Here is a 25,236-nt window from a genome sequence, read left to right on the forward strand (position 1 = left end):
CCTACATGATATTTTTTCTCTTTCTTTGATTCAGCATTTATGGAGTCCTTCTCTAGTCTCTACTGTGCTCCAGAGTTTTAAGCAAGTGGAATTTGTTCTTATATTCACTAAATCTTTGGGGAGGCTTTTTTCAGGGGATGTCTTACATTGCCATGTTGATGACATCACCTTCTCCCTCGTTTTTGAAAGATAGTCTCATTGAAATCAAGTTCTTGGTTGGAAATTGTTTTCTGTCAGCACTTTATATCATCCCATTGCCCTCTTGCATCCATGGTTTATGATGAGAAATCAGTATTTAATCTTATTGGATTTCCTTGTACATAATACGTTGCTTTTCTCTTGTAGCTTTCAGAACTCCCTCCTTGTTCTTTTGTTTTGACAGTTTGACTACCATGTATCTGGATGTATTTCTCTAAAGTTTATCCTGTTTGGGATTCGCTGGATATACATTTCCATATATTTTGCTGTTTGGGAAGTTTTCTGCCATTATTTTTTTGAATATTTTTCTGATCCTTTCTTTTTCTCCCTCTAGGACCCCCACAATATTGGTATGCTTGATGGTGTCACATAGGTCTCTTAGGCTATTTCACTTTTTGTAATTCTTTTTTCTGCTCCTCAGCCTGACTCATTTCAATTGTCTTGTATTTGAGTTCATAGACTCTTTCTTATGCCAACTCCAATCTAGTGTTGATACCCTCTAAGAAATGTTTTATTTCAGCGATTGTGGTCTTCAACTCCAGGAATTCTGTTTGGCTCATTTTAAAAATTTTTTTCTGTTTTTTTTTGAGATTTTCATATTGTTTATTCATGGTTTTCCTGATATCCTTTGGTTCTTTCTCTGTATTTTCCCCTTCATCTCCAAGAGCAAACTGAGGATCCTTTCTTAAAAGTCTTTGTCCAGTATGTTCACACTCTGGTTTTCTTCACTGATTTTTTTCCAGACATTTATCCTCTTTCTTTGAATGAGTAATCGTTTTTCATTTCTTTGTCTTTAATCTTTTGCTGTACATTGTACATTTTAAGATTTTAAAATGTTAATGCTGGGATTTAGTCCTGAAATGTGTGATTTTCTTGAGTACTAGGAGCTATCAAAACCCAAAAAACCAGGAAGTGGACTTGGCCTAGTGGATAGGCATCTGTCTACCACATGGGAGGTCTGCGGTTCAAACCCCGGGCCTTCTTGACCCATGTGGAGCTGGCCCATGTGCAGTGCTGATGGGTGCAAGGAGTGCCCTGCCATGCAGGGGTGTCCCCCGTGTAGGGGAGCCCCGTGTGCAAGGAGTGCACCCCGTAAGGAGAGGCGCCCAGTGCGAAGGAAAGTGCAGCCTGCCCAGGAATGGCGCAGCACACACGGAGAGCTGACGCAGCAAGATGACGCAACAAAAAGAGACACAGATTCCTGTGCGGCTGACAACAGCATAAGCGGACAAAAAGAACATGCAGCAAATGAACACAGAGAACAGACAACCAGGGTGGGCAGGGGGAGGGGAGAGAAATAAATAAAATAAATCTTAAAAAAAAAAACAACCCAACAAATCAATGCAAAAAAACACCTTTCAGTCTTTGCAAATTGGCTTTGCATTGGCTGGAGGTCTCCTTCAGAATTCAGCCCTCCAATCAAGGAGATCGGCCTGAGGTGAATACAAAGTGCAGGATCTTCCTGTCTTTCCTGAACCTGTGTCTGGTCCTGGGTCTGTGCTTGCTATGGGCCTTGAGAACTCCCCATTTTACAGGAATTTGAATGCCCCCTCTACTGCCTATGAAATAAGACTTCCTCCTCTCCAGGGTGTGCTCTACTGTAGGATTTAAAGTAGCTCAGCAATGGGGTTGAAGGAGTCAGGTAGAGAATTCCTGGTACCAGAAAACCAGTCATCACACCCCACCCCTCAAGCCCCTCCCCCCCCTTAAAACAACTGGTAGGAAAACACCATCTCCTCCCAAAGAGAGGCAGAACTGTAATTCTCCAGGCCTGGGTATTCAGAGGGGGCTGGGCTGAGGCTATGATAACTTGTTGCCTAGTCCCATCAAGCGTTCTTAGTGCCTCACAGACATGGCACTGAGCTACCCCGGGCTTACTCCTGAAGACACCTTTGTCTTTCTGTGTGAGGCAGGCACCATTTGTTCCAAAGTAATGTCCACTGATCAACAAATATAGAACCATAGAACTCCAAAGTTTCCCCTTTTACTCTATTCTCCTTTAGCCAAGCTAGAATTGCCCAGGTCACAAAACAAAGGCACTCCACCTCATGTACACAAGTTCAAAATAGCCCTCTTAATCCTAGAATTCTCTGCTTATTTAATCATTCTAAATTACTCCTGAGCTGATCTTGCAGGAGGGGACAGTAATTTTTTTTTTTAAATTAGAGAAGTTATGGGTTTATAGAACAATCATGCATAAAATACAGAATTCCCATACATCACCCTAATATTTACACCTTACAATGGTGTGGAAGATTTGTTATAATTGATGAAAGCACATTTTTATAATTGTACTAACTAAAGTCCTTGGTTTAACTTAGGGTTCACTGTTAGTGCAGTGTAGTTTCATGGATTTTTAATTTTTATTTTTAATCTGTTAGCATATATAAACCTAGTATTTCCCATTTTAACCACATTCAGATATATATTTCAGTACTGTTAATTATGTTGTGTTACCATCACCACTACCCATTACCAAAACATTGGAGAGGCAGTAATCTTATAGTTCAGAATCTTAATTGGGATAGGAACTGGAACCAGAGTCTTTATTTTCTAATGTAAAGTATTTAAAAGGGTAAAATCTTTTTCTAATTATCATCTACAACCCATAAGTTTTGATATTATTTCTTCAACATATGAGTTATTAGAAATATATTTTTTCTTTAACTCCAAAATTTATAAGAATTATTTGTTACTGATTTTAACTTAACCACAGTCAGGGAATATGCTATTTATGGTATATTTCCATTAAAATTTGCTGATACTAGATTTATGTCTTGATAAGTAGTCAATTTTTAGAAGTGTTCCATGTGTCTTCCCCTCTGCCCAAGAAGGCTCCCCCACTCATCATTTGCTTGTTGTTTTTGCTCATTGTTTGCTCACTGTCTGTTTGTTTTCTCTTCAGGAGGCACTGGGAACTGAACCAAGGACCTCCTGTATAAGAGGCAGGTGCACAACTGCTTGAGCCACATCTGCTCCCTGCTCATTTTGTTTCTGTTCATTGTCTGCTTGTTGTTTTGTTTGTTGTTCTGCTCTTTTTTTTTTTTTTTGCTCATTGTTTGCTTGTTGTTTTTGCTTCTTGTCTGCTCATTGTTTATCTTCTTTAGGAGGCACCGGGAACTGAACCAGGGAGCCTACATGTGGTAGGCAGATATCCAACTACTTGAACCACATTGACTCCCTCCATGTGTCTTTGAGAAGAATATGTTTTCTCTAATAGTTTGAGTGCAGGGTTTTATATAATTCCATTAAATTAAGCTTATTACTATTTTTTTAAAAAAGACTTATTATTTATTTATTTATCCCCTTCTCCCCCCGTGGCTTGCTTGCTGTCTGCTGTGTCCATTCACTGTGTGCTCTTCTGTGTCTGTTTGTCTCCCTTTGTTGGGTCATCAGCTCAGTGCAGGTCAGCCTGCCTTCACAAGGAGGCCCTGGAAGATGAACCCAGGGCCTCCCACATGGTAGAGCCCAATGGAGTGAGCCACAGCCACTTACCCTTATTACTATTTTGTTATATAAACTTTCAGTTTATAAATTTTCCTATGTCTTAGCCTATCAGTAATGTAAAAGAGATACTGTAGTTTCCCACGATGGTGAATCAGTGTTTCTTCCTGCATTGCTTTTGCTATTTGCTTTATATATTTGCCATATATATATGAACATATATATATATATATATATATATATATATATATATATATATATATATATATACAGTATTTTATTGAGTGCATACAATAATAAAATGTGTTAACCTTCCCGGTAAGTTGAATCTTTTATCATTAAATAAGGACTTTTTGAGCTTGTCTGTTATGAGAGCTTTCTTTTATAGTATAGATATGGTATATACTATTTTATCATCTAGTTTTCCACCTTTCCATGTCTTTATAACTTCATATTTGTCTCTTATAAAGAGCATATCACTGGATTAAAAAAGTTAATCTGGTTAGTTTACTGTTTCATTTTTTTATATATTTTTATTACAGAAGTTGTGAACTTACAAAACAATTATGCACATGTATAGAATGCCCATAAACAACCCCTTCTCCAACACACCACACCACACCATGGTGGAACATTTGGTACAGATTATGAGGTAATGTCATCAGACTATTGCAAACACTGGTTAGTTTGTTTCTAACTGACAAATTTAATCCATATGGATTTGATAATAACTTTACACTTTCTATGTGTCCCACTTTCCCTATGCTTCTTTGTCTTCTTTCTTGAGTATTTTTAAATAGGTTTTTTTTTTTTTGGTAAAATTTTAATTCCATTCTCCACACCCCAACTCATTTGGAAGTTACACACGCCAGTCGGTTGACTTTGTAATATGCATACTTAATACAGTCTTATGAACTTTCAATCTACTAACTAACCAATGAAGTAAATGTCCTAAACAATTCAAGGATTTTATATTGGATTGTAATCATCAACACTGCTAACTTAACATGCTATTACTATCCACTATTTTAGAATTATCCTTTAAAAAGTTCTACAAATTGCACATTATTAAAATTATCATTTTATATAAACAATGGCTATTATAATTTACCTATATCTTTATCACTTTATTGGCTCAGGATTCATTCTTGAAGCTCAGACTAGCCTTAGGAGATCATTTTCTTAAAGTACATCCTTTAAAAAGAATTCTACCATAGGTCTGTTGGTAGTAAATTTCTCATTTTTTTGAAAATCTTAATATATTGCTGACCCTCATACATAAAGGATGTTTTTCATTTTCTAAGTTGATATTGTGGTTTGACATTGTATGAACCCCAGGAAAAAACATGTTCTTGAATATAATTTATTTCTATGCATGTGAATCTACTGTAAGAAGGACCCTTTGATGAGGTTACTTCAGTTGAGGTGTGGCCCGGCCCAATCAGGGTGGGTCTTAATCCTATTACTAGAGTCCTTTATAAACTGAAAGAAATTCAGATAGAGATACTGAATATCAAGGGAACCGGAAGAGAAGGGAGAGACCAGGGAGATGTCACCATGTTTTTGCCATGTGATGACCTAATGTCCAAGCCCCAGAATTCCAGTCTTTGGGAAGAGAGCATTGCTTTGATGAAGACTTGATTTAGATTTTTCCCCAGACTGAAACCATGAGCAAATAAATTCCCATTGTTTAACCTGACCCATTTTAATGGTATTTGCTTGAGCAGCTTAAGAAACTAAAACAGTTGATGACTATATATTTTCTCAGTACTCTGAAGATTATTCTACTGTCTCCTGGTTTCTATTTTGCTATTGAAGTATCTGTTGTATAACTATCACTTCTTTGAAGATACTCTGTCCTTTCTTTCTTAGATCTTTTAGGATTTTCTCTGTGTCTTTGATGTACTAAAGTATACTATTTGGTGCGGATTTATTTTCATTTATTCTACTTGTTATTCACTGTGCTTTTTGTATTTGTATCTATGGATATAAAACATTCACCAGTCTTGGGAAGTCTTAGTTAGCATCTCTTTAAATATTACAGTTTTATTTATTTTTTGTCAGGCTTTCTATTTTCTCCCCCAAAGATTCTAATGGAATCTATTTACCTTCTTTGTGTCTCTTAACCACTCTTTCATATTTTCCACCTCCTCATATTTTAATGCTACGTTCTGGCCTATTTTTTCAAATAAATCTTTCATTTCACTGATTATGCCTTCAACCATCACATTTCTCATTTCTAGCAATTATATTTGGTTCTTTTCAAGTCTGCCTTGTTATTTTTAATAGTGTAATATTGCTTGCTCATTTTATTACTATAAATATTTCAGATAGTTATTTTATAATCTGTATCTTATTTTAGTATCTGAGATTTTGAAGGATAAGTCTATTGGGTGTTTCTTTTATCAATGATGATGAATTATTTAATTATATTATTGAAATGAGTTATTTCATTATGTTTGGCAATTTTTGATCATCTAAATTAAGAGTGTTAGATAGGATTTGTATTTTCTCTGGCAAATATTTACAGGGGGCTCTCACTTAGGGTTAGTTTATTGTATAGCATGGTACATAGTGGCTAGTATACTAGTAATGGAAAGTCATGGGGTGCTATGATGACTGTTGAGGTCAGCTATCTTATCTTGTTAAAAATTGAAATAAAATAAATGTAAATTTCAGGACAATAGTTCTAATCAATATTCTGAAAAGACGGGGAGCAAAACTTGAGAAATATATTTTCTAAACTACTAAGCTGGGACAAATTCTTTGCATTAAAGGAAAAAAAGTCAGCTCAGCAATACAAAATGAGCAAGACGCTAGAAGCACTTAATTCAAAGGGATTGTTTTCTTCCTAGTCTAACCTCACTTATAAGCTATTAAAATAGATATACATATTGCTATCACATAAGTTCTACAAACTATTTCAATTTAGGGAAAAAGATGAACTCCAGATGTTTTTAAATTAATAAATAATTATTCTAAATCCTGATATAAGATTATTTTCACTAGTTATGGGACACAGAAATGTTTTATCCTTTTTAAAATTCATTATTTTTCACCAGCTTATTTAAATGTAAACTCTATCTTGCCATTCATTAGTAGCAATCCTGAAGTGGATTCTAATAAACAATACATTAACTATTTTATGCAGACTTTTTAGAACCAAAGGCAACCCAAACCACAATGCACCACAATCATACCAGTATGGAAAAAAATGAACATGATTAAATGATGAAAATTACATGTAATTTTGAATTGCTTACCTGCTGGCTGTTTTCCCAGAACAGTTTTTCTTGTGTCCTCTTTCAGCTCGGTTATCTCTTAGAAGCTGATGCTACACAAAGCGTTAAGACAAAGTTGTAGAAACAAAAATATTTTCATTATATTATTTTGTAAGTAGAAAAATATTCTTCTTGTTCACATGGACACTCTTAGTTTACTTGCCTTACTTTTTTTTCTGCTTGTTTCTCTTAAAGGAAAGACTACTGCGTTAGCTAGAGATGTCACTGCCACTCTTGCAAAAATGTTAGTAAGGGTTGGCAATTCAGTGCTTCCTTGACACCTAAACTGCTCTCATATTCAGTTAATATACAGCTTGGGGCTGAAGGTCTAGAACTCAGTTCTAATTCCAGTTCTCTGGAGTGGCTTTGGTTAAAGTAATATAACCTTTCTTGTCAAAAGCCTCTACCATTGCACTCAGCAGTGTGTTTTTTGAGGCCTTTTCACCTACACTGACATAAAAGAGCTAACATTATTTCTTCTGTACCTACTGGCCTAACATGGTAAAGAAACACACTTACAACACCTTCTTTCCAAAGAAATTATTGGTTTGGAAATATATAATTAGAATACATTATTTGATAGCTTCCTCAAAATGCCTTACCATCCTCTTCCCCTCACACTTTAACTAATTGGAAAGGGAAAAAACAAATAGTCAATACTCTTTACTGTGTTCAAACTGTAGCTTATCTTATTTATGCAGAAATAAGATTATGCACAAGCCTGGGTTAAAAAGGAGTTGTGTAGCATGTTAGAAATTAACCCTAATGAAAGTAGAAGCCCTAGAAATAATAATGCAGGAGAGATCTGGGTTCTAATCCCAGCTGTTCCAGTAACTAACAGTCATTACGTTCCAGTCACAACTCTACCATTTACAAGCTGTGAGACCTAAAGCAAAGTACTTAACCTCTCCAAGTCCCAGTCTCCATCTGTAAAATGGAGATAATAATATGAACCTATTAGGCTGCTGTGAGTATTAAATGAGAAAACACTTAGCTTTGTTGTCAAAATATGGGAAATGCTGAGAAAATGCTTCAAATGCTACAATTGTGATTATGATGATCATTGTAATTAATGAGCCTCGTTGTCAATGGCTATTGACTAATACTTTTAATTTTTAAAATTTTTTTATTTTTGTTTTTATTTTTTTAACGTTATATTAAAAAAATATGAGATCTCCATATACCCCCCACCCCCTTACCCGACTCCTCCCCCCATAACAACAACCTCCTCCATCATCATGAGACATTCATTGCATTTGGTGAATACATCTCTGAGCACTGCTGCACCTCACGGTCAATGGTTCACATCACTGCCACACTCTCCCACAGTCCACCCAGTGGGCCATGGGAGGACAGACAATGTCTGGTAACTGTCCCTGCAGCACTGCCCAGGACAACTCCAACCCCCGAAAATGCCTAATACTTTTAATGAAAGATAACTACTACTTTGAACTGCTTAATGATGTCATTTAAAATCAACTATGAGCAGCATTTGGTTGTCTTTCAGGAGGAACAGACTATAGGTCACTAAAAATGTAGTTAGGTCATTTATTTCTTTTAGAAAAGTCTTAAAATAAGCATATCTTAAATTCCTCTTAAAGATTCACTTTTTTCCATTCCCATTCCCATGATCCTATTCCAAACTATAATTTTCCTCCACCTGCAACAACTTCTTAAAAATGGCCTTCGTGCCTCCAACCTTGCTCCAATTTAATCCATTCTTTGCACAGCAGCCAGTGTGATCTTTCCAAAATGTAGATCTGATTACATCTGGTTACATTATATCCCTTTAATGACTGTCCATTTTTCTTCAGAAAGAGTCCAAAATTCTGTACATGGTTTTCATGGACTTCATAATTTGATTACAACTCTAAACTCATAATTTATATGCTTTTCCACCACTCATCTACTCCTACCTATACTTACCTCTAAATTATATAAACTAGCCATATGGAACGTTTTAGTTTGGGAAGTGTACCTTGTTCTCATTCACCTCTGAACCCTTTGCTTCAGTTATTTATTTTATCTGCTACATCTCCAAGGGGCAGCCTGGGGTCTGGAACATTTTTAGTACTCAATAAATATTTGTTGAATGAATGAATGAAAAAATGAGATAAAGAAACAGGGAGTGAGATCTGGTATCTGATATGCTGCTGAAGTCATATCACAACTATTACTTATAGCAAAGAGCACTCATTTATCTTAAGTCCATTAATCTGAAAGTGTTTCAATTTAGAAACACTTCGTACCATGAACACAAAATAGTTTCTGAAAATAAAAAAAAATTGATTACTTTGGCATTTCTAAGGTTAGTGCCTTTAAAAATATATATATATACACAAACCAACATTTGTGACACAGATAGATTGAGGTAACAGGATGAAATCTCTACCTCCTTCTTAAATTAATTGTAGTTAACTTTTCTAATTTTAAGTTCAAAGACAGGTATTTGAACACGATTTCTGGAATTTATGTTAAAACAAAGACCTCAAATTGCAAACACAATGTTCTGAAATAAGAAAAAGAGTTCTATGCCTTAGTTTTTAAAAATGTAACTAAAACAATCAAAATAAATATTAGGCTAAATATACTAGGTCTGGCTAGTTCTCAGAGAGGCTACCACCTAGATGAACTTGAATGAGATAGCACCTTCTCTGAACTCTGATGTTACAGCTCCTTCTATTGGACTTATATGAAGATTTGATTTTTTTCTTTAAATTTATGGTTTTAATAGCTTTTTTATATCATAGACAAATATTGGAATTATTTTGTATTAAATAATAACATAGCATCTATATTAAAAAGCTATCACAAAACTATCTTGCTTTATCAACATAACTATAAATCTGGGTTTACCTTTGCTACTTTGAAATAAAGTTCAGATAAAAAAACAGACTCAGATCTTTGGGTCATGAATCTGACAAGTTAATATTTGACCCTACCTCTTAAAAAAAATAATTGACAGTGTTACTAGAGCAACAAAAAACATAGTGGTATTTAAAAGATTACCAACATGTTTCTGCTTTGCACCTAAGTACCAAAGAGGGTGAAATGAAAGGAAATCAGGTCATGAATTCATTACAACAATAACAAAAAACCAGGAATCTTTAAGTCCTACTCTAATAAGCAAAAACAGCTCATCAGGTTTTGAGAAATTCTTCTTTAATAATGTTTCTGTTTCAGACTCCTATCAGTGTCACAAGTGAGGTCACTTTTCTGGTTTCTGACTCAATAATGTCAACTCTGATTTAAAATAGAACTTCTGAATATGGTGCGAAGTGCCTCTTACCTTCCAACTTTCAGATTGCTGGACTTAGGTCAAATGAAGATACAATTCCCTTATTAGTGACCTGCAGATGTATATTAAAAAAAAAATGACTCATATAAGAATGGTATTAAGATTCATAAACACAAAACCTAGCACAATGTTGTGGCAGTTTGAGATTATTTTTGAATTCTAAAAAGAGAGATTAGGTTTGTAAACCCATCTGTTCTTCTGGGTGTGATACCCCTTGACTGTGATAAATTCAGCTGAGATGTCTTTGATTAAATTATGTTAAGATTAGGGTGTTGATTAGACCAGGTCAGTAGGTTGTAACTCAGTATAAGTCCCCGCCCCCCTGGTGGGCTGATATAAATGGACACTCACTCAAGAAGACATGGAAGAGAAGAGAACTTGATCATTTTCAGTCTTGCCATGTGACAGAAAGGAGGAGGCCCAAACAGCTAAAGCCCCGGGGAAAGAAGCAAACCCTGTGCCAGCCTACAGCTGAGATCAGAGGAAGCTGGGCCCACAGAGTCTTAAGAGGAAGAAGGAAGGACAGACCAGACCTGCAATCTCACTTCAACACGTGGCAACTGATGTGGGTGAGAAAGTACCTCTTATGGTGCCTTGAGCTGGTTTCTTTAGGGTCTTCTGATTGTAAACATCTACCATGAATAAATACCCTTTATGAAAACCAACTGGTCCTTTGCATCAGCACATCCTTGGCTGACTAATACAAATGGGATGCTTATAAAAGGTATAAAAGGTTTAAAAATTATACCTTTTTTTTTTTTTTAAGATTTATTTTTCTCCCCTTCCCCCCAACCCCACCAGTTGTCTGCTCTCTGTGTCCATTCACTGTGTGTTCTTCTGTGTCCACTTTTATTCTTGTCAGCAGCTTGGGAATCTGTGTCTCTTTTTGTTGTGTCCTCTTGCTGCATCAGCTCTCCGTGTGTGTGGCGCCACTCCTGGGTAGGCTGGACTTTCTTTTGCACTGGGCGGCTCTCCTTACAGGGCACACTCCTTGAGCATGGGGTTCCCCGGCAGAGGGGACAGCCCTGCGTGGGGGACACCCCTACATGGCATGGCACTCCTTGTGCACATCAGCACTGCACGTGGGCCAGCTCCACATGGGTCAAGGAGGTCCTGGGTTTGAACCGTGGACCTTCCATGTGGTAGGCGGACTCTCTATCCATTGAGCCAAGTCTGCTTCCCTAAAAATTACTGATTTAAGCCAGGAAGGGAAGCATTCTCTGTGGATGATGGCTTTGACTGTTATAGAAATGGTGAGAATTTCTGTGGCTATTCATATTTTTATAAGATTTTTATTAAAGTCCTAAATCCCTAATAGAAGAGGAAGAAGTAAAGAGCAGAATTCCTACTCCATAGCAATCCTCTCTTCACTACCTGGTGTTTGCAAGGCCTTCAAGTACAGGAGAGTTTCTAGTGGTAACTGAGTTTTAGGTAACTCCACAGATGTCTACAAAATAATTCCAAGTCTCTTCATACCCTGTCTTTTAGTGTCCTTAACCTTGAAAGGAGAACTAAGAAATGTCTAAACTATGATTTATAACTCATTAGGATATTTGCAAACTTAGTAAAAATGTCAAACCATAAGGTGCTGGGAGGCAAAACCTTAGATTTATTCTCCATTGTGGCCTCTTCTGTAGTGCTCTCTTTATGGTTTTCTTAAACATTTATCAACATATTATAATTACTGGTTTCCCATCTCAGACTATTATCAACTGAAGGAAAACTATGTCCTTTTGATTTTTTTTTAAACAAATATGTCTAACCTATAATACAGTACCTGATAGATCACAGCTGTTTAATAAATGTGTAATAAAGGAATTACACTAAACATAGTGGAAATGGAAATGGGATTTAGCACCAAAGAACAGCAGGAAAGAGCAACCATAAGATAAGAGAAAGTTGTGAAGCATGGGATTTCAAAAGAAGTGGGGCTAATATTATCACTTTTTATGTTTATAAGTTGGTATGGGAAAAATAAAAGGTGAACATGCATGTTAAGAGGCATTCATTCAATAATTTCTTGATGGATTTTTATACTTCATGGTCTTGCATGTTATTATTTGCACCTAGTTTAGCCAATACTTTATTATGCTGTAAACATTAGGTCTAAGTTTAACTAAGAAATTGCTATCCCTCAAAATGTAAATAGTGTGTATATGGTCCATACAAACATGTATTTCTTAGTTCATAGCCTGTCTAGTCAAAATAAAAATCTCAAATGGCATATCAAAGCTTAAGCAAAAGGCTGATTCAAGAATTGGTCAATTTTTCTTCCTGTATATTACTAACTATTGGCTAATTTTTAGCTGAAAAAGTAAGCCTAGTTAGAAGCAATTAGAAATACTTCAATGTAAAACACAAATTTAAAATATTACTTTAGTATTTCTCAAATTCTAAATCAAAAGAAGATGAGCTTTTAAAAATTGTATTTTGGGATAATATATATCCTGATGCAACTCACTACTAGAAGCAGAATTTTATCATAGATATAATAGTTCAGCATTGTACCCAGAAGTATATAAACCATTTGGGAAAGCAGAAAGCTCAAACTTTGCTTCCTGAATAACTGGTAAAAGAAACACATCAGAGATATATTTTTCTTAGCCTAGTTAATTTCAAAGTCTGTTTAAATAGCGGTACATATTCCAGTATTAATGTGAGAAGTCTCTTTAAAAGGGCAAATCACTATCATGGAAAAAGGGAGGTTTACAAAAACTCATCAAAACTAAATTCACAAGACTGTTTTCTTTTATTAGGTTCCAGTGTGTTCAGAAATTAAGTATAGCTCATAAGGAAGACCTATAAAAAGAACTTTGGTATATCCAACAACTGTGAATCTCCCACCAGATTAAGAAACAAAACATCACCGATATAGTAATGTCAGCAATTACGATGCCAGCATGGCTTCCTCTCAGAAGAAACGATTCCCCAGATTTGGGGATTACCATTCCCATGCACTTAAAAACTGAACTTTCTTAACGTATCATATTTTTGACTCATTAAAAGAATAATTTTATAATTCATAATGAAAAATAAGTTTCATAAGGATGCAAATTCTAAAATGTATGTGTTTCAAAACTTAGCATAAATTTAAGACCTAAATTACCTTAGCATGCTTCAGAGAGGGAACTAGTACATTCAAGGGTCAAAGAAAGTAAGCTACGTATTTTACATGCCAAGTTAACTGAAAGAAATGTCAACCTCTTGCTAAGTCAACTAATCATTGTGTTACCATTTTTTAAAAAAATCAACTCATCTAGAAATAGTAACATATACTTGCAAAAAAAGAGAAAAAATTCCCACTTGCTAAACTTGAAAGATAAAAATACTCTCTTGTTAGCTGATCTTATATGTACTACAAATCAAAATTTTAAGCATATTTACTACTCTGAAACCTTAACTTTTTGAGAAAAAAAAACACATAAATTCTGAAGTCAAAGAAATGAGCTCCAGAGCATGTCCACGGAGGTCAAACGTGTGACTGAGGAAGGGGGCAGTAAAGGGGAACGCTGATGCTTACCCAGGAGTGTTCACTGGGTCAGTGAAGCAAGCACTGGCACAATTAGCTCTTTTAAAAATAAGCTGGGGATTTATATCCTTCCTCATAAAACTGATCTATTGCCTTGAAGGGGCACAGTTAAATATTTGAAAGGGAATGAGTAACTTCCTTTTGGATTAGAATGTTTCTTACCTGGCCATGCTCTGTCCTAGCCCCAGGGTTAAACCAATGGCTGCAATGGAAAGAGAAAAGGAGTTAGCGGAACCTAACCAAGAGTACAGACTGACACAAGATCGACGGGCACATAGTTTAAGAAATTTATCCTTCACCGGCACCAGGGCCTTTTTATGCTTTATTTTAATGGATATTTCATGTAATTCTAGACTTATGCCAAATTTGACAGAAATCTAAAAGTGCTCATAACCCAGTAATTTTCAATTTAATAAGCAAACTGAGTTAAAATTACATTTCCATTTAATTACGTTAACATAAACTGCTGGGACTGTATTCCTTTTATGAATCAATTCTGGTTATAAAAGGTACAAATGCCATCATTTACCGCAACTTAATTACAGCATCATTACAACAAATTATGACATTTTGATTGATGGAGTTTAAAAAAATGTTAAAATACAAGAATATTATATCGTTCTGGCTATGCCCACAATGAACAAGCACACTAAAGTCCTTGATGTGAATTCTGGAGCATAAACTGAAGGGACTGTGGACTCATTCCCTCTACTGTTAGAACCATCTGAATTCTAACAGTAGAATCCAGGCTGAGAACAAATGCAGCATAAAAGCATTAGAAATACAGAAGTCCCGGCACAGTCAAAGCCCCCTTCCTGCACTTTGCACCACCCACCCCACCCCACCCCACCCCACCCCACATTGCTTCAGCTGCCCCTGGGACTCTTTATTACTCACCTCTCTGGAGACAGCCTTTCTTAGGGAGTTATTGTTAGCTAATACTCTGGCAGTATTCTGCCCCCAAACTAACATCAAGGACCAGAAAATTGAGAGCAATGGTGGCAAATCAGTCACTAAAAGTTCATAAAAACCATAAAGGGATAATACTAATATTACTATTATTGCTATATTATTTCAAGAATAACAATATTGAGCACCATTATGTACCAAGGACTCTTTAGATACTGGATATGTATTACTTCTGATATTTCCAATCCTCACAAAAATCCTACACTCCTGTTCCAGATGTAGAAAGAAAGCTCAGACCTAGGTTACTGCCCAAGGTGTGCATGCGTTCACCATATCAGTGTAGAAGGGCTAGTGGCTTACATTGACTGGGCACATTTCTGGGAATCCTTCAAGACTTCTATGTACTCTCTAGTCTCTTGCAGTATTAAACCTGGGAATAAACAGCCTATACATTAATAGCATTTTACTACACTCTTCCTGGAACATTTCTCAAGCTCACGGACAATGATGCTCCTTCGTATATCAGATTTCACACTTAATGGTATTAGTAAGTGATATCTGGATTAATTACCAAATAGAAGCAAATTATTCACTGCAGTTCCCCTGACAACTTGGCTAACGTACTTTTCTCTGCCTGTGGGTTATACTTTTGCTTTAAAGAAAAATATTTTGTTAATCAAATGCATATATAATTAAAACAAACAAACCCAAAAGGTTTAAAAAGAGCAATGTCTTGCCCCATTTATGCTCACTCCCTAACTTTTGTCCAGAGAAACAACCATCAGTTCTTTAAGTCTTTTCCTTTAGTATTTAATGCCAAGATACTAAAGGATATGGTTATACTGATATTTCATGATTACTTTATTTCAGACATTAAGGACTGACTTCCTATTCTTATAAATTTGGTTCTTTTATAACTCCCAACACCTTATTTCCAGGTTTCACACCATTTTTAATTCATCAATTGTGAATACACACATTATTATGATTATGTAAATACCGTCTATAGCCGAGCCTTTCTTTTTGTTTCTCTTTAACTTGACAGTTGCCTTGTTTTTCCTCCTTTACAGATTTTTCTGTGTGCCCACTAGCCTTCTTTATTAGATCTGTCCATCCTTATCACTGCTAGTTGAAAAACAACAACAAAAGGCCTCAGCTAATACAGCCATTCCTTACTCCTACCTCAGCCCTGGAGTCTCCAGAGATCTCCTTCCCATAGCCCTCTGTCCACTTCGTCTCCACTGGGGCTGCTGTTTTCTACATCTGTCCTAGAACTTGTTTATTTGCTTTTGATAATTTTCTTCCCTGTTTTTTTTTCTTCCCTTTCTTCCTGGAATGACTGGCAATTAAATTGTGGGCCTTCTAGATTTATCTACTAGTTTTCTTGCCTTTGCTTTCCAAAACTCTGCTGTGTTTTTTTTTTTTGTTGTTGTTGTTGTTGTTGTTCAACTTGCTAGATGATCTCATAATTTTAAAAAACTTTTTATTTTGAGATGACTGTTGATTTACATGCATTTTGTAAGAAGTAACATAGAGATCCTTTTTACCCAGTCTCCTGGAATGGTAACATCTTACAAAATTATAACATGATACCACTACTAGGATAATGACACTGACAGAGTCCATAATAATTTCATTCTCACAAGGATCTCTCATGTTGCCCTTTGATAGCCACACTTACTTTCCTCTCTCCTGTATTTAACCCTAGACACCACTAATCTCTTCTCCATTTCCATAATTTTGTCATTTCAAGAATGTTATAGAAATGGAATCATACAGTATCTGTCTGGGATTGACTTGTTTACACTCAGCTATAATTCTTTGGAGATTCATCCCAGTTGCTCCATGTGTCAATAACTCATTCCTTTTTATTCTGAGTAGTATTCCACTGTATGATGTACCACATTTGTTTAATCACTGACCACTGAAGAGGATCTGGGCTGGTTCCAGGTGTGGATTATTACAAATAGAACTGCTATGAACATTTGTGCACAGGTTTGTAGGCGAACATAAGTTTTTATTTGCTGGGATAAACTTACAAGAGTGCAAGTGCTGGGCAGTATGGTAGTTGCACATTTAGTTTTATAAGAAACTGCCAAACTGTTTACCAGACTGCAAGGTACATTTGGATAAGTCCATCCAAATTTGTGGCCTCACTTTCGAAAGTGAAAGAAGGGGCAATCTTCTGAGAGTAACAGCTGGCAACAAGGGCTCAATGAGTTAAGGGATGGAATAGCTTCCTACGAAATACAAAATGTTGCAAGGTAAAGTCACACTAAAGGATGCTGAAGAATCCACTGAAGTTTAAGATTATAAATTTATAGTGGAAACCATAAAATCTTATGATTTTATTCAGTAGTGTTTAGAAAAGTCACTGTAAATATGTTTAGCTGAATCGACTGATTCAAGGTTAGGAGTGTAAAGGGGGCAATGTAACAGGCAGATTTCTAAGATGACACCAAGGATACACACCCTTGCATAACTTCCTCTACTTGAGTGTAGGCAGGGCCTGTGAATGAGATGGGATAGTTACTACTGTGATTAGGCTATGTTACATGGCACAGTGGACTTTAACACAGGGAGAGTATTCTCAGTGGGCCTGATCTAATCAGGTGAGCTCTGGAAAAGTGTGCTCATCCTGGAGTGAGAGAATCAAAGCATGAGAAGGATTTGACATGAGGGAATTCACTGCAAACTGGGAGGGGGAATGTTCTAGGAACCTGGAGTGGTTCTAGGGACTGAGAGAGACCACTGCTTGAAAGCCAGCAAGAAAATGTGGACCTTAGTTTACAAAGACCTGAATTCTGCCAACAATCTGAATGAGCCTGAAAGTGGCTTCTTCCTTTGTCGTGCTTCTAGACAAGAATATAGTCGGTTGATGTCATGGTTTCTGCTTTATGAGCTCTGCCTTTGTCTTGTAAGTGGTTTGCAAATATTTTCTTCCAGTACGTAGCTTATCTTTTCACTTTCTTAACAGGGTCTTTCACAGAGCAAGTTTTAATTTTGCAGAAAAGCTATCCTTTCTCCATTAAATTGGTTTTGTACTTTTGTCAAAAATTAGTTGGATATAAAGATATGGTTTGGGGGCATTTTCAGGATTTGGAGTTGTCCTGGGTGGTACTGCAGGGACGGATGCTGGATGTTGTGTGTCCTGTCGTGGCCCACTGGGTGGACTGGGGGATAGTGTGGACTACAATGTGGACCACTGTCCATGTGCTGCGGCGGTGCTCCAGAACGTATTTGCCAGGTGCAGTGGATGTGCCACAATGATGGAAGAATTTGTTGATGTGGGAGGGTTGGCGTGGGTGGGGTGGGGGATATATGGGGACCTCATATTTTTTGAGTGTAACATTTAAAAGAAAATAAAGAAGAAAAAAAACAAAAACAAATAAGGCCGATAAGGTCCTATTTACTTTAAACAAACAAAAATTAGTTGGATATCTATGTCTGTGGGTCTATTTGTGGGTTCTCTATTCTATCCCATTGCTCTATGTGTCTATCTCTCTACTGATGCCACACGGTCTTGTCTGACAAACAGACTATGAGCTAATAAATAGGTTTTCTTTTCAGCAATTAAGTTTGGGGTAATTTGTTATGAGGCATAGAAAAATAGTACATGCAGGGAGGATACTGAAAGTGCAGAAGATAATTAAGAAAGGAGGGCACCCCAAAGAGGATAATGGAGAAAATGGAAGACTTTTGAACTAACAGTCTTGATGATTTTAAAAAACAAGGGTAGTGAGCATAACAGAAGAAGAAAGCTGGAAAAATATTTGGTAAGTAAATGGTAGAATACAATTTAAAATTTCAGAGCTAGATTAGTTCTGGGTGATGGTTATATTCAAGAATTGAATTGGGAGCCACTCAAATGGTTCACATATGAAGACTGTGGCAGCTAAGGAGGAAAATAAATTGTCCTAAGCACTGGCATACTTTGTTTCCTTTCATCCACATCTCACTGCTGGTAATCAGAGCACCTAACATTTATTGAGCCCTCACTCAAGGCCAAGTACTATTCTCAATTTATTCCCTAAGGTCATAACTCTATTTTGCAAATGAAGAAACAGGCTCAGTAAGGTTAAATGAGTTGCAGAGATTTTATTAGTAAGTGGAAGAACTGGAATTCAAACATAGGTAGTCTGATTCCAAAGACCATGTTCCTTCCAACTATTATACTTATTGTCACCAACTAGGACAGCAGAAATTGGGACAAAGGAAGACTGTGATGCAGGTACCAAAAGTCCTGTATAAGTGAAGGCATATGAAGAGAGGGGTATATGAGGGCATGAACCTAAAGCAAGGAAGAATTTTTAAGCAGGATTTAAAAAGGAATGATCTGGAAAGGACAATGATGTGGTAGGAAAATGGTGGCCTCTGTTATAGGAAGGTTATGGGGATGAGAGAAGGCTAGAGGCTACCTCTTCTGGGCAGCCTTATCTAACCTACCCTGGAAGATTTAGTTGCTTTGTAACCCAAACTCTCCATGTCCTTTGCACATCGTCTCCATTAAAGCAGTTATATTAATGTAGTGTAGTCATTTATTTATCCTGATAATAAATCAGAGCTCCTTGAAAAAGGGATAGATATAATAATGGTAATAATAGTAAGAGTAGTAGGAGTTGTAGAAAAAGTTGTAGAAGGAATAATAGAAGTAGCAATAAAGACATCACCACTGTTCAATAAATGTTAGACATGTGCTAGGTACCATAGATTAACTCATTCAATTCTCACAACAGCATTATGAGATAATCCTATTACTGTTCAAAGTCACCAAGCTAGCAATTAGTAGAACCAGGATATGGACATAGGCTGCTGGATTCCACACCCTGTGTTCTTAATCACCATTCCCCTTCACTATCTTGTATTAGTGATGGGCTTTTGGGGGAGGGAGAGATTTTTTTCTCTTTTGTTCTGCGTAGATTTCTTTGGTATGTGTTCCCAGAGCCTAGCATAATACTTGGAAAATAAAAGTTATTTAATAACCTTCTAGTAAAAATAATGAAGAATGGAACACAGAGGAAATAGGGTCCCTGAAAGTGAAAGCATCAAATGAATATAAAAGGAGAGGCAGAAAAAATGGACTAAAGAAAATGAGGTTGTAGGGGCATTTATTTATGTTGGAGCCAACATTTCAGAGGCTCCAGTAAAAGGGGTTCAAAAGGAGGCTCTTAGTGAAGGAAGTATCTGGGAGAAGAGAGCAGTTACTGGTCAGCTGAAACTGGTCAGTTGCAGGGAATGAGCAGACTGAGAGACAGAGTTGGACTGACTGTTCACAAAATTTAATAGGGCCAACTGCGGTGTCCAAGCTCAATCTTACTCTAGCGTACAGATGCTGTTTGGGCATGACCAGGAACTGTGCTAAGCCTAACACAAATGATTTCATTTAATCCTCTACAGATAACAGCAATAGCTATCTCATGTTAGGCCTCACTATAGTGGTCTTTCAAGTACAGCAGTTGTGGCTGGTAACTCTATAGAAGTTGAGAGGGATTTTTTTTTGAAGCAGTAAGGAGAAAATAAACCCTTAAGGAAGAAGAATTCTATACTAATTCCTTCTTACTATTTCTTAATCCCTTTTCCCCAGTCACAATGTTGAATTATACGCAGTAGGAAGGCATAGGATTTCATGTGAATTCAATTAATACTACATCTAGGTAAAAGGCCAACCCAAACTCAAGATTCTAAACTGAGTCTCCTAAAATGTACCTTTCAAAAGGAAAGAACCAATGCAGCTGGCAGTACAAGAGTTTTTTTTTTGGTGAGAGATAAGTTTCTATTTCTGACTCAGGAATAATTTCATTTTAATAATTCAACTATTGGTCTTGTACATATAATGGTCTAAACCTGTGCTGTCCAATACGGTAGCCAATTGACACATGTGGCTATTTAAATTTAAATCAATATTAAAAATTAAGTTTGTCAGTTACCTAGCCACTTTTCAAGTGTGCTATACTCATATGTGCCTAGTGGCTACCATAATGGGCAGTGCAGACACAGAACATTTACATTGTAAAAATTTATATTGGACACTTTTGGTCTAAATGGATTAGTACTGAAAATTTGAATTAACTTTAGAAACGGTAATATAATCTCAGTGAATATCTTCCTTGTGAACTTTATTTTCTGGTAGAAACTTCTAAGCATGAAGAAGTATATAACAAAAGACAGGAATAATAGGGAAGTAGAAATATATACAAGACTCCTAACCCAATATCCTATAACAGGGCTTTATATAACACGATATGGAAATAAAAGTTATGGTGAAAGGATAGAATACTAATAAGTCATACAGCTAGAGAAGAACAAAGTCTTGGTAGCAACCACAACTGAGGATGCTAAAAGACTAAGGTACACATGACAACAAAGAAGAAATTGACAGGTAGACCGAGATGACCGTGAAGGTCTAGGGTGATGCACAAACTTTGGTATTCTTGATTCTGTCTGTGCCAATAGTTATCAAAGGGTGGACAGGGTGAGAAGGGGTCCCTAAAAAACTTACAAATAGTATTCATTGTATACTTCATGGCCATAAATTGGCAGGGATAAAAAGCTACTTTCATTTAATATCCAGAGAAAGCAGTAAAGGAAAGGAAAAGATTTAATTATGTCTCAATCTTTGGGTACAGTATTTAAAAGTCTGTGTAGTGAAATCAGAAATAAATAAAAAGCATGCCCTCTTCATATCAAAGTCAAATAGTTGTCCCAAGGAAAAACACTTGTGAGACTGTGTGAGATGCAAGTCAAACAGCCACTTTTTCATAGAAACATATTTTACTTGAATGAATGACTAATGGACCAACTATGGATAGTTGGATTTGGCCATTTGGCACAGTGAGCCTGTAAATTCAAGGAAAACAACTAACAGTATTTGTGACCAATGACCAAATTTGAGCTTACAAGTAAAAATCAGTATTTTTGAAAACTTGTATTAACCATCATGAGTTTGATAGTTGACCAATACATAAAGTCTCTTGTGGAGATATTAATGAATGTGATTTTTTCCAAATGACAAATGTTTGGTTTACCAAAGCATGATGGGTAAAAGATCCATTCAAAGTGCAGACCAATGAATTTTAATGTAATGGAGTACAAAATTCATTGACATGGTTCCAGAATAGACATTAAAACTAATTTTTAAGAAACTAGCACTTTTCAAGTTTTGGTGTAGTATCAAACAATATCCACAATTAGTTGACAAACAGTTGTCCCTTTTCCAACCAAATATCTATATAAGGCTGGATTTTCTTCATATACTTCAACCAAAACAATATCTCATCACAGATTGAATGCAGTTATGAGAATCCAGTTATTATCTACTAAATTAGACATTAAAATGATTTACAAAATCAATGCCACTTCTAATTTTGGGGGGAAAACAGTTATTTTTTTAAAGAAATATGTTCTTTTTATTAACATGCAATTGGTTTATTATATTTTAACAAATACATATTTAAAATACTTCTCTGAACTCATGATTTTGTGCTACAAGCCTAGTCTTTATCTAGTGTTCTTTGACTCAATGAACTAAGCTTCCAAGACACAACTAAAGCCATCTTGGGCACCTTTCTCCTTTTTCAGAACATCTGCAAATCCATCATCTCATAACTATCTCTTAATCCATTTTCTCAACCTCTCTGACTCCACTTTTGTCTAAGCTGCCATCAGGTTTACCCGGAAAATTACAACAGCTCTTCTTGACCCCATTACAGAAGCCCTCTAATTCATTTACCATTCCGTAGAGCTAGAAGGATCATTTCAAAGTTTAATTCAAAATTTTCATCATTTGTACTCTTACCTTAAGCAAACAAGAAAACAAACAAAAACCCTAAATGCCTTCCCATTACTCTTAAGAGAAAGAAGAAACCCTCAGCGTGGCCTACCAGGCATTGCATCATCTGGCCCTTGCCTGCCTTTCTCCAGTCTCGCTGCATATTGATATACTCCCTTACCTCACAAGCTGTGCTCTATCTTCCTTAGCATTCCTTCAGTTTCTTGAACACAGAATATGACACTGTCTGAAACGCTCTTCTTACCACCAATTCACTTAGTTAATCCCTGGAAAACTCATCTCAAGCTTCTTTTCCTTAAGGAAATCTTCCTTGTTTCCAAATGTCTAGGTCAAACTCCTTTTTAAGTTTTTTCTTTAGGGCACTTAGTGTATAACAATCCATTATGTATTAGTATATAATTATACATTGATGTGTATATGCTTACTGACTAATGTCTAGCACCTCTATTAAGACTGTAAACTAATAAGGATAATGACTGCTTAATTCACTATTTTATAATTGGCACCTCACATATAGTAGGTCCTCATAGATATTTTCAGAATAAATGGATGACCTGAGAAGTAGGACAGAGTTTTATCCTACTTCAACTGCCATATTTTTCTCTGAGAGTAAAAGAATGAGAGCAAAGAACTGGGATTCTTTCAGGTTTTTACAAGCCTATGGACCAGATGTCCAGAATGGTAAAGACAATCCTCATTCATTCACTTGTTCCATAGAATGAAAAGTCAACTCTACAACTCAATGCTCATTCTACATTTAGCTCTTCTAAATCTTCATTTTGTCCACTATACTACAAATATAAAACAGGCAAGTGCAGCCTGGTATGGATTTTAGAATCAGAAAGACCTAAGTTTGGATACAAGCTCTGGCACTTACTAGCCAGGTGAACTTTGACAAAGTACATTTTCTGAGTAACCATCTCTTCCTCATTCAAAAAACAGTATTAACCTCACTTTTCTCATAGTATTGAGACTTAAGACTAAATTAGTGGCAAATAGTAGGTGTTCAATGAATATTAATTTCCTTCCCTTAACAGTACACATGGAATACTGTAATATACAGATTGTTATTCCATGAATTTTTGCAGTAACTACTTTTACTGGTTGAACTGTGCCCCCCGCACCAAACCAAGGGTATATTTGAGTCCTAATCCCCAGTTCTTCTAACTATGGCCTTATTTGGAAAGAGGGCCATTGCAAATGGAGGTAGTTAAATTACGAAGAGGTCATACTGCAGTAGGGTGGACACCTAAATCCAATATGACTGGTGTCCTTTATGAAGAGGAGACAAGACAGACAAAGACAGGAGAAGAAGGCCAGGTGAAGACAGTGGGGGAGACTAATGTGATTCAGCTGCAAGCCAAGGAACGCCAGGGTTTACCAGCAAACCACCAGAAGCTAAGACGAGGCAAGGAAGGATTAGCCTTTATAGGTTTCAGTATCCTGTCCACACCTTGATTCTGGACTTCCAGTCTCCAGTACTGTGAGACAATACATTTCTGTTGGTTTTAAGCCACCAAGTTTGTGGTTCTGTTACGACAGCCTTAGGAAATTAAGACAATTAGTGCACCTACCTTTTACTCCAAAATGTCAGTAGAGGAACCAATATTCATTATGCTATTTATAGGAATTCCCCATAGGTTTAGCATATTATCCAACATATAATGCTTAAAATATTTTTGTTTCTTTCATAGACTTTGGTTCAGTGGAGTAGATCTGTGTGACTTGAGAAACTTAATAGAGGCAATAGGAATATTAAAGAGTGTGGTGTATATGAACATACTTGGAAAATGAAATATAATGCATCATCATCATCATCATCTTTGATTACTTTGCAATGTTTTATTCCTAGTTTAAAAAAATTCTTTTACATAAGTAATTTATAAAAATAAGTAAGGATAAGAAAGGACTGTTATTATCCTTATTCTTATTCTACAATTAAAAATTAATACATATTAAGTTAAATGACTTATCCAAGAGAATCACAATAAATCAAAGGAGGAATTGATCCAGCATATCTTTTTTTTAATCTCAATCTAGAGTCAAAGATATTTTGATGAAAATTCCACTATAAGCAATAGATGCTAAATTTCAAAGTATCAAACTATTCCCAATGAATATAACCTCTAATCTAGGCAAATCTTGCTTTAAGCAAACTCACTATTTACACAAAAGATAAAATAAAGGATGAATATTTGCTTTATAAAGGAATTCATAATTGGATTCTAATGATCTACCCATGTGCATTTAAAATAAGTTTTAATTTACATACAGCTCCTCAGGTGCATGTTGATATTTTAAAATGAAATACAGCAAAATATACATATCAATTAAAATATCAAGTATTAAATCATATTTAGCTCTGATCCCCCCGCCCCCAATATTGCATAAGTAATTGGAAAAAAAGAGTAAGAGAAAAAAGTTCTGGAACCATTTCAGCTCAGTCATGTAAAAGGGGTTGGAATTATTCAAATGTAACCTCATTTTAAGTCTTAAACTTTTTTGGACAAGAAGTCATTATTAATTCTTTTTGTTATATTTTAATATTTATATTTTCAGAAGGTCAACAGAGTAAATGTGAGTTTCAAAGTTTAACACGGTATTTTTATTCAGGAAATATATATTAATTTCTCTGCTTTAGTTGGAATATGTTGAAGTAATTTTCACTTTACATGTAGTGCTCTATACTTATTTAATAAGTATTTCATTTACCTGGTCTAAATATTTCCTGTTAAAAGAAACAGATTATAAGATTATATATTGACAGTTGGATATAAAAACAGTAATA

The 25,236-nt window shown here is 35.9% G+C and overlaps 1 protein-coding gene across 3 annotated transcripts in view; it reads right to left on the reverse strand.

The window, feature by feature from the left end:
• GPATCH2 (G-patch domain containing 2) overlaps window positions 1-25,236 on the reverse strand; it is a 195,972-nt gene that overhangs the window by 55,440 nt on the left and 115,296 nt on the right. For all 3 annotated transcript variants that reach the window (XM_058275226.1, XM_023589730.2, XM_058275225.1), the window contains exons 7-8: window positions 13,913-13,952; window positions 6,906-6,976 (exon numbers count right to left, since the gene is read on the reverse strand). In XM_058275226.1, coding sequence (XP_058131209.1) covers window positions 6,906-6,976; window positions 13,913-13,952 — 111 coding nt within the window. The remainder of the gene's footprint in view (window positions 1-6,905; window positions 6,977-13,912; window positions 13,953-25,236) is intronic.

Source organism: Dasypus novemcinctus, chromosome 13 (genome assembly GCF_030445035.2).
Source record: "Dasypus novemcinctus isolate mDasNov1 chromosome 13, mDasNov1.1.hap2, whole genome shotgun sequence".
NCBI classification, from domain to species: Eukaryota; Metazoa; Chordata; class Mammalia; order Cingulata; family Dasypodidae; genus Dasypus; species Dasypus novemcinctus.